This window comes from Gymnodraco acuticeps, unplaced genomic scaffold, assembly GCF_902827175.1.
Source record: "Gymnodraco acuticeps unplaced genomic scaffold, fGymAcu1.1, whole genome shotgun sequence".
Lineage (NCBI taxonomy): Eukaryota > Metazoa > Chordata > Actinopteri > Perciformes > Bathydraconidae > Gymnodraco > Gymnodraco acuticeps.
Genome location: NW_022991358.1, coordinates 71,364 through 81,919, shown reverse-complemented (window position 1 = coordinate 81,919; position 10,556 = coordinate 71,364). Strand labels below are relative to the sequence as shown.

Below are 10,556 nucleotides of genomic sequence, written 5' to 3'. Positions count from 1 at the left end.
AATAATAAACAAATAAGTGCTTAAACATAGTTAATATTGCAGGAAAGCAATATATTAGACGTTAAGTACTTTGTCAGACTGAATATGTATCTGTAGATACAGATGTCACTGTGTGTGCTGTGTGCTCTGCATGTGTGACCATTACAGAGGGGTTCATCCCTCCATACTCTTCTTCTATACCCCAAAGATGTTTTCTTATTCAAAAGAAGACCTTAACCTAAAGTACTCTTTAATGTTAAATGAAGCCTTATTAGTTTGTCTGTTTTGCAACTCCTCATATTAATATCTAATAATAACATACTAATATAATATTAAGCCAAGTTTCTACAGACTTTACTATTTCTACTTGTTATTCTGAGACGCGTCATGTCAGTGAATAACACGAGGGAAAGAAGCAAATGGTTTTCAGTCTGAAGAATCCTCTGTTCTTGTGAAACGGATTGAATCAGAAATGTTAGTTTGTAACACCTGGTTGCTCTTCTCTCATTACATGTGATTGTTGCTGCTTTCATAATCTGAGTGATATCATTATTCATATTAAGGAACAACTCTATTGTGACATACATGTTTTTATATATTCATAGTGCACACATTACTTATCTTCTCCAATATATATTTTACCTTACTATATATTCTTTTGTATTAAATGTCTTACTGTAGCTGAATACTCAACTCTGATTGGTCAAATTAGAAGTTGAAGAGGTTGTTAAAACTCGATAACACACCGCTGCCAAGAAATCAGTATTTTAGATTGAGATGAAATCCTTTAGAGTTAATAAACGTGTGCATTTGATAATCCACGCTGAACAGCAATGGGTTTAGGCTTCTCCTGGGAAACTGTGTTTAACATTCACTCTGTATTTAAACACTTAGAAATCTCTTTAAAACATTTATTTTATTCCGTGACGAAGAGGTCTGTCAGGGAGTTACTTTAAACCCAGTAACTCTGTATGTTTTATATCATTATACAAGTTTAAAATGTAAAATTGCATGTAATAAATCTCTGATTTCAACGTTTTAGAAACAATATTGTCTGGAAATTAAAATGCATTTTATTTTGGATCTAATAAATGATTCGCTGCTCAAACTCGCAGTTGGATCAAACATATTATTTATTTGTTTTCCCATCATGCACAAATCACAAATGAACAATTTAAAATGACATAGTTTCAATAAAACAGAGAAGGTTAAACCTGACATAAAGATCTGAATCTGCGTGAGATCATTTCAAATGTGAAGAATATATATCTCTCATTTCCTCTAAAGGAAGCAGTTCAGCACATTTGATGAACATGATGTTACTTGGATACACGTGTCAGCTAAATGCACGTGTCTCAATGTAATAAAGGTTGACAGTATGATCAAAGAGCAGATTATCAAACTCAATAACAACAAGAAAGATGTTTAGAATAAAGAGCCAGCAGGAGGACAGGTTCAGAGGTCAGTGAACGATCCCTTTAAGAGACGTTTATCTCTACCTGCTCTGATCCACTGTCACACACACCTTCAGCGGTAATATCTTCACTTCCTCCTCAGTGTAAATGTATGGAAACATCTTCTCAGTGAAAGTGTGTCTGAAGGTGTGTATGTGTGTGTTAGCGTCAGGATCAGAGAACGACAGCTTTCCTCTGTTCCAGTCCAGATCCACTCTGACCCTCTGGAGCTCCTTCTGCAGGCTGAGAGGAGTGTTTGGATCTGGTGGTGAACATGATGAGTATTTACCGTCATTGAAAGCTATTGCCCGTACTCCAGACTCTATGCTTCCCTTCCTCTGGGCAGACTCTGCTGACACACCCAGTGTCCACCATGTACTGTCTGTAACCTGGACATCCCAGCTGTGAGTCCCTGAGTTAAAGCCCTCAGAGCTCAGGACACAGAAGTATTTATCAAGCCTCTCTGGATTATCAGGAAGTTCCTGTTCCTCCTCTCCTAGTCTCACTCTGGTCAGATCTTCAGACAGGATGAGGTCTGGATGAGCAGTGTTTGGGTCCAGGGTGAGAGGAGAGTAGGACACCATGTCCTTCATCTTGCTCCAGATGTTGAAGCTGAGGTTGCCCAGGTGTTTGGCCTGGTCTATCAGAGCTCCTGAGGGCAGCTGTGGGTCCTCCAGCAGGGGGCGCTGCAGCCTCCCCACTGCAGCCTTGTAGCTGTGCAGGAAGGAGACGTCTTCAGCTCTCAGCTCCTCCTCTGTGGCTCTGACTGTGTGTGAAAGAGCTGCTATCTCTCTGCTCACAGCCTCCATCTTCTCCTCCATCATCCTCCTCTTCTGCTCCTCTTCCTCCCTCAGTGCAGCCATCCTGGCCTCCTCTTCCTCTTCTAGAAACTGGTGAAGCTTCTTGAACTGCTCCTTAATCTGCGTCTCTGTGTGTTGAGCCTGGACCTTCATGTGTCCTGCTGTTTTATCACACTTCACTTTAACTTCTTCAAAGAGCTTCAGTTTCTCCTGAAAGGGCTGCAGAGCTTTCTGGAGCTCCTTCTTGAGATCCTGAGCAGCTTCATCCATGGGTCTGAATCTGTGGTTGGTGTGTGTTCTTGAGTCTCTGCAGACGAGACACACTGGCCGCTGATGGTCCAGACAGAAGAGTCTGAGTTTCTCAGAGTGCTGACTGCAGCGAGCCTCTGGAGGTCTCTGACCTCTCTCCTGTAAGAAGGTCTCACTCAGGTTCTTTAAAGCCAGGTTACAGGGAGGTTCATCTTTGGAGGATTTTCTCCAACAAACTGGACAATCCTTTACTTCTTTCCTCGTCCACCAGGTCAGCAGACAGGCTTTACAGAAGCTGTGGCTACAGGACAGAACAACAGGATCTCTAAAGACGTCCTGACAGACCGGACAGCAGAGATCTTCCTTTAACCTGGAAGCCATGTTGTCTCTGAGTGAATCTGAAACACAGCAGACAGGAAGTACAGTCAGTCATGGCTCCCCTCCCCCTCCTCTACTGACTTCACTGAAATTCACTTTAGGCGCTTTTCCACTGCAGGACCTAGTAATGTTGTGAATCGAGTGGCCCATGGTGGTGGTGGGGTTATGGTATGGGCAGGCGTATGTTATGGACGATGAACACAGGCCACTCGATTCACAACATTACCCTAACCCTAACCCTCACACCAGATACTGACTGGTTTTCGGACCCCCCCAGACCCCCCCAATAAAGCAAAACTGCACGTTTCAGAGTGGCCTTTTATTGTGGCCAGCCTAAGGCACACCTGTGCAATAATCATGCTGTCTAATCAGCATCTTGATATGCCACACCTGTGAGGTGGGATGGATTATCTCGGCAAAGGAGAAGTGCTCACTATCACAGATTCTTTCAGATTTGTGAACAATATTTGAGAGAAATGGTTATTTTGTGTATATAGAAAATGTTTTAGATCTTTGAGTTCATCTCATGAAACATGGGAGCAAAAACAAAAGTGTTGTATTTATATTTTTGTTCAGTGTAGTTTGATGTCTGAACACAGCGAGGCGCCTATTTGTATTAGCAGAAGCAATATCATTTATTAAATCAATATTTTGAATCTAATTATTTATTTTAAAAATAGGGATATTATTAGGGGTGCACCGAATGGGAAATTCTTGGCCGAAACCGATACCGAAAATAGGAAACAGTTGGCCGAAAACCGAATGCCGAAAGGCCGAAAATGATTAATAGAAATATATATATATATATATATAATATATATATATATATAATGTATACATTTTTTACCAATGTTGTTCAGCTACCTGATTATGGAAATAGACATGATTATGGCAAAACTTAACTTAAATAATAATCACTATTATGGGTCCATAAAACATTTATTCAGCACTTTTGAATGCATACAGTACATTTATATATGTCATGTATTATTGCTAAAAAACATGATATCGCAGTCTTAGTGTCGCCAACTCGTTTCTAATATGCAAAGACAAACAAATGCGTCTATGATGTATTTTCGATCAGACGAGATCTCTCTCTCTCCCGTCTGTGTGCGAGGGGGCGGGGCAGTTACACACACGCAGCTGCTACATGCAGCGAACACACTGCGGAGATGGCGGAGAGAACGCGCTCCGAGGTGTGGTTAACTTTACCCGTCTCGATGTGGAGAATACTTGTTACCATAAGTGCAATAAGAGTTTAGCATGTAAGCACGAGCAATTTGTCTAAACATTTAGCAAAAGTGCACCGCATGCAGACGGAGGAATGTACCGGGGTTCGACCGTCTTTCTAGCAGCTCTGTAGCTCCATCACGAGTAACGTTTCCACGTCAGGTGTTCTGTATGCTAGCAGCAACACACGGAGTTAACTACATTATACAAACATGGGTTAATGATTAGAGGAAACTGAGTTATTTAGTTTGTTAAAATTTCAGCTATTCTGTTTACAGTCTGTCATCAGATTATTTAATACGATTTGTGAAAGGCTCAGGGCAATCTCGATGACAAAGGTCAATGTTCCCCCCCCCTGTGAGCCAGCCGCGAGCATGGTCGCCGCGTCTTTATTACGTCATCACAACAACACGTTAGGTTACCAACGTAAGCCTGTTCTGACATTCGGTGATATTTTTTCGGTGCTAAAACCCTTTCGGCCGAAAGGGCCTTTTTAACCATTTTCGGCCGATAATTTTCGGTGGCCGAATATTCGGTGCATCCCTAGATAATATATAGAGTCAACCTGAATAATGACCGTGTGTTATTCCATACGAATGCAATGTATGGATGTCATTACTGTTGACACCATTTTTTTAGGATGGGAATCTATTGTTAACTGTAAACCAATCAAATATAAGTTGATTGATTACAAAAATACAATGCATTTGCTTACTTACACTACAGTCTGCAAGGAGTCACCAGCAGGGATGGTCTGCAGTTAGAAAAGGGAACGAGAAGGGAGGCTTAGATTAGGTGGTCTATTGTCAATGATATTGTTATACTTTTCTTGTCCACAACAAAGATATTATAAAAGTCTCTAATAACATGTAATCGAATGTAAAGCGTCTTTGAGCCCCTTGAGAAGCACTATAACAATACCATGTATTATTATTATTAAACACAATATCAATGAGAATAGACTAATGTTAATGAAGCAGGATCTGAAGATAGAAGAAACGTGGCTGCTTATCAAAAGCACAGAGAATAGTAAATATATACTTCAGGTTCATGGGTTTCAAAACGGTTCATTCATAAGTATTCTCCAAAGGACTTAACTGTGGCCCAACTAATGCTTTCATATTACATCTGTGCAAACAGTAGCAATTATATAAAAGGTATCAAAGTGCATTGTATTCGTTCTGGAATATGACTTGACTGAGAAACTATAGCATGTGTACATTCTGTTACATACAATGACTTTAATTTCAAATTCAGTGTCTGCAACCTCAAATGCATTTCTTAAAGCATTTAAATATAATATGGTTTATATTTAGATATTAGAATCACATATTACTAGGGGTGTAACGGTATCCGTATTCGTCCCGTACCGTCACATGCAGTCACACGACGAATACGCACTTTTTTTACGAGTGGGAAAAAGGTCTGTCATTCAGGGCAGCATCCACTTCACTATATATAATCCAGGGGGCGGTATTGCGCCTCAAAGCTGTTTGCCAGCCGCCCTTAAACAACACATGAAGAACAAGAAGAAACACAACAACAAAACGAACAAAATACAAGAAGAATAAAAGTTAGTATGGCGATTTCAGATAACACAGGAGCTAGAACCACCTGCTTCTTTTAAATCAGCTGTGTGGGAACATTTCGGGTTCCCTGTGGACTACAATAACGATGGAGCGCGAGTGGTGGATCGGACGAGGACGGTGTGTCGGCGTTGTTCGATAGCAGTGCGGTATGCTAATAGGAACACACGCCAAACATGCTAAATCATATCAGAAGGCATCACCCAGATTTGCCAATCACCGGAGCCCGGGAAAAGACAACAGCAGTTCAGCAGCTGATCCCCGCTGTTTTTAAGAAGCCAAGAGACATGAGAGCCAGAGACCAACATAAATAACGGAAGCTTTTGGCATATGTTTTTCAACGACTTTGCGCTCTTGAAACACTTTCTTATTATTTATGATGTCATATTTTCAAGACATCCTTTTTAGTTTTACAGCTTGATGAAACCTTTGTGTTTGACATCAGCCATTATAGATGACCTGGCCATCTGAGTGTTTGTGGTTTGTTTTTAACTGTGTAATACAGTTAATTATTCAAAATGTCAGAGTTCTGTTCAAACATAAATAACAACAATGGAATTATGCGTTTGGGACTTTTTTTTGCTTTCCCTTGTTGTACCGAACCCGTACCGAACCGTGACCCCAAACCGAGGTATGAACCGAACCGTGACTTCTGTGAACCGTTACACCCCTAATATTACAGTTGGTCCTTTTATTGCAGAATGTTGCATTTATTATTTATTTGTGTACTTACACTTCAGGTCTGCAAAGTCACCAACAGTAATAGTCTGCAGTTAGAGACAGGGAGAAGATGAGGGGGGTGAGGGAGAGACAGATTATAAATGTCACCTCAATAAAACAATCTTACACACCATTTGAATTATAAGTACTTTTCAGGAGCCCGGTATATTTCCATATTTACTATCAGTGTTATTACAAATTCTGAATTTCCCAGGGACCTCACTTATTCTTAAATACATGTTAATAAATCATACAAACAGTCACAAAATAAATACATCATGTGTTAATCTAGGTCTGAGATTTAAACCAGAATATACACCGTTAACCAAACCTACTTCCCCCCAGGGATTGATACATTCATTATTGTTTTTCTCTTGTTTTGGGCCAGGAGGATGTATGTCAATTTCGTCATTGTCTAAAATAAATTATCATCTGTGCGTATGTGCAATTACAACTACAAAATATAACATTAGTTACATGGAAGAGAAATTGCTGTTATCTCAGGTCTCCGTGGGCGCTTGTGTCACTGACTCCCACCCCACCTGCCGGTGACTTAGCAACAGCTGTAAAAGCTTTGTAAAATAAGTTTAACAGTACTTTATATGGAGTCAGATTTGGGTCAATATTCTAGCGCGTAAAACAAGCTACTCACGAGCGGAAAATGTGCTTTTACACGCGCATAAATGACCCCCGCGCGCAGATTAAACCCCCGCGAGGAGAGAGAGCCCTCTTGCTCGCTCGCGGGAGTGTCAGCTTCACTCGCTCGCGGAGTCTGTCTACGCGGGCGTGAAAAGTTTCTGGCACTTTGGGGCGGAGCCACTGGACTTTGATTGACAGCTGCCAGGAAGCCCGGAGTTGCCAGGTTTGATAAATGCCTGAACTACCAAGAGCCGAGGAGTGACAGCTGCAAGATCAGGTGGACGAGATTAAATGGTAAAGTTGTCCATAAAAAACTATTATATTCGTAAAGTGTACAGCTAATATATATATATTAATTAATTTGATATAAAAAAATGACACATTAATTCTAGGAGTGCAATACTTTTACAAACACCATAGTAATAATATGCATTCATTATGACAACATCATACTATTACTATAGGAGTGTTCTATAGTGTGTTTAAAAAACAACTACAGAAACACTATATATTATACTATAGTTATACTATTTAAAATAATATAGGAATACTACAAATATCTAGTGTTAGTAGTGGTGCACGATAATTATCGGTCCGATATTAGGAATTATGACGTCATCCCGATAAACCCGATAAAAGTATTAATAGCCCCGATAATATACAATATATTTTTTGGGTAAAAAAAAATAAAACAATACTGCGGTGTGGGTGGATTGGGATGAGGGGCGCTTGTTTTTCACTCGGCTCCTCCCGTTTTGCCAGTACTGTGGTATTAGTGGTTTAGGAAGAGGGGAGTTTTGCTCACTACTAGTCTTTTTTTTACCACCAGGTGTGCAAAAACTACAGGTACATTTAATATATATATATATATATTATATTATATTATTATCGGTTATCGGTATCGGTCTTGAGAAGCAGGAAGTTATCGGTATCGGTTTCAAAAAAACAATATCGTGCATCCCTAAGTGTTACTATTGAAATAGTATAGAGCTACTATAGATAATAAAATGGCACTACAGAAAAAACTATTGTAATACAATAGCTGGTGAAAAATACTACAGAACACTACAAACGTACTAAAGGACACTATACAACTCTTATAGTATACTATAGTAATACTATAATTCATTTATAGTTCATTTCGTAAGGGAGGTGCATACAGCAGACAGTAGCTAGCAGTTTTCCACTCAAAAATATATTGTTTTATATATATATATATATATATATATATATATATATATTAAAACTGTACACTTTACGAATATAATAGTTTTTTATGGACAACTTTACCATTCAATCTCGTCCACCTGATCTTGCAGCTGTCACTCCTCGGCTCTTGGTAATTCAGGCATTTATCAAACCTGGCAACTCCGGGCTTCCTGGCAGCTGTCAATCAAAGTCCAGTGGCTCCGCCCCAAAGTGTCAGAAACTTTTCACGCGAGCGTAGACAGACTCCGCGAGCAAGAGGGCTGTCTCTCTATGCCGCTCGCGAGCGAGCGCATAGCCGCTCGCGAGGGAGCGCATAGCCGCTCGCGAGGGTTTAATCTGCGCGCGAGGGTCATTTCATGCGCGTGTAAAAGCACATTTTTCGCTCGTGAGTAGCTTGTTTTGTGCGCTAGAATATTGACCCAAATCTGACTCCATAACTTTAGTTCTTCATAATAACTCTGACAACATTTTGACAAATTAAAGTTCCCACATTAGTGTCAGAAGAGTCACTTGAGATGCTGAAAAATACGTTGTTCGAAAAAACCTGTTTAGAAGTAGCTTTTTGATAATTGGCCGTCAAACGTTTGTAGCTGCTATGCTAGCGTTAGCACGTAGCTAACATTAGCTCCCGTTACCAAGCAATACACGTTTTATTCTGATTGACCATGAAAACGTTTTCCCTCCTCATTTAGCTGCCAACTTCAATGTCCATGTAAAGCGCCACACCTGCATTTCTACTGTTAAAATGTTGCGGAACCCATTTATACCTGTATGGAAGAAACGTAATGTGAAGCACTCACCATTAAAGACACGGAGCAGAGTGACGCAGCAAAGTTCGTCTCGGACAGAAGATCAGGTGATGCGTTCAAAGGGACTCGGAAAATCGCAAGTCGAGGTCTATAGATAACTAACTATGAAACGCTATATAAGGGTGCATTCACACCTAATAGTCCGTTTTCTGGTGCGCACCAGACCACAGTTTGTTACATTGTTTCATTTTTCAGAAGGTTCGGTTTGCGTTCACACGGGCAAAACTCAAACGGACTATAAACTTTAAACACATCTCATGTGCACGGAAATGCTGTTCAACCATTGGTCAGACATTAAGGGGTAAAAACGCAAATCCCGGCAATTTCTACCGGAGCCTCCGCCATTCTTTCACACACACGGGTTTTGGGCCGAGGGCGACACCGTACTTCCGGTATCCGCCATTTCACACGAGGTGCAAGCTGAATATCATAGTCTATTGCCTTAATCAATATAGTCAACTCTAAAATACCACATCTATGCATGATAATATTATTGTGATAAGTGGGGTATTCACCTGGTGTTTCCAGAAATTAGACGTAGATGCAGCCAAAATCGACCGAAGGCCACTTTCGAGAGTCGTTTTTCCATACATCTGCAGGCAGTCTGTAACAACCCACACAGCTCTAGTTTACGCTGGTAACGACCTAGAGATGTAATCCGAAGACATGCAGCGATTTCTTCGGTCGTTAATTCAGAAAAAAAACCTAGTGCGCTCTGCCTGGCAACGTTAGCTAGCTGTTTATATTAGCACCTCCAGGATATTAGCACCTCCAGGAAAATGGCGTATTTATATATATATATGGCGCGCGTTGCATTGTGGGTAGCTCGTGACGTCACTATGTGTGAAAGAATGGAGCATCGGCACTTTCGGCAGGTTATTCTCATGCAGCTGTTAATCTGGAGATCAACAGACTCTAGCGGCCCGCGCATATGATTATATAATCAGACAACGTCCGTTAAAAAACATTATATCACATAATGAGACGTTCTGCAGTCAGGAGGGGCGTTTCACCGACGACAGGTGTCTCTACTTTTTATGTAGCTGACGGATAATTTTACTTTACACGACACTGTTCAACTCTTCATTCTGCTTCACTCTTTAACTAAACAACCGCGGATGTCTTGAAAGACTATTTCGCTAAAGATTTTGAAGACATCCACGTTCTTGTGACACGTAAATACTACGCTTCCTATGTTTCGGTGCAGACTGCGTTCACACCAGTGATGAACCGCTCCAGAGTTCGCAAGCAAGCGTTCCGAGACCACCTCTTTTAGCGGACCAGAGTCCGGTTGTTTAGTTCACTTCAGAGGTCTCGGACTGCGTTCACACCGACCCAAATGAACCGCACCAAGCGGCTAAATGCACCAGGGTTCGATTCAACCGGACTATACAAGGTAGGTGTGAACGCACCCTACATAAACACAAGTTAAACATCTAAAAAGACAGTTTAAAAAGCTAGATTTTTTTTCAAGTATAACAACTTTTGAAAAATGTAAGTTTC

General features: G+C 40.7%; 1 protein-coding gene across 2 annotated transcripts; it reads right to left on the bottom strand.

The window, feature by feature from the left end:
* Window positions 1-1,426: 1,426 nt before the first annotated feature.
* Window positions 1,427-6,449, bottom strand: LOC117562793 (nuclear factor 7, brain-like). Of its 2 annotated transcripts, XM_034240687.1 has the most exons (3): window positions 6,410-6,449; window positions 4,810-4,844; window positions 1,427-2,880 (listed from the first exon to the last, which is right to left on the bottom strand). In XM_034240687.1, the coding sequence occupies exon 3, from the start codon at window positions 2,861-2,863 to the stop codon at window positions 1,475-1,477; it is 1,389 nt and encodes a 462-aa protein (XP_034096578.1). In that variant the 5' UTR covers window positions 2,864-2,880; window positions 4,810-4,844; window positions 6,410-6,449; the 3' UTR covers window positions 1,427-1,474. The 2 variants fall into 2 exon arrangements, with proteins under 2 accessions (XP_034096578.1, XP_034096579.1); XM_034240688.1 differs by lacking the exon at window positions 6,410-6,449 and having other exon boundaries at window positions 4,810-4,867.
* Window positions 6,450-10,556: the final 4,107 nt, after the last annotated feature.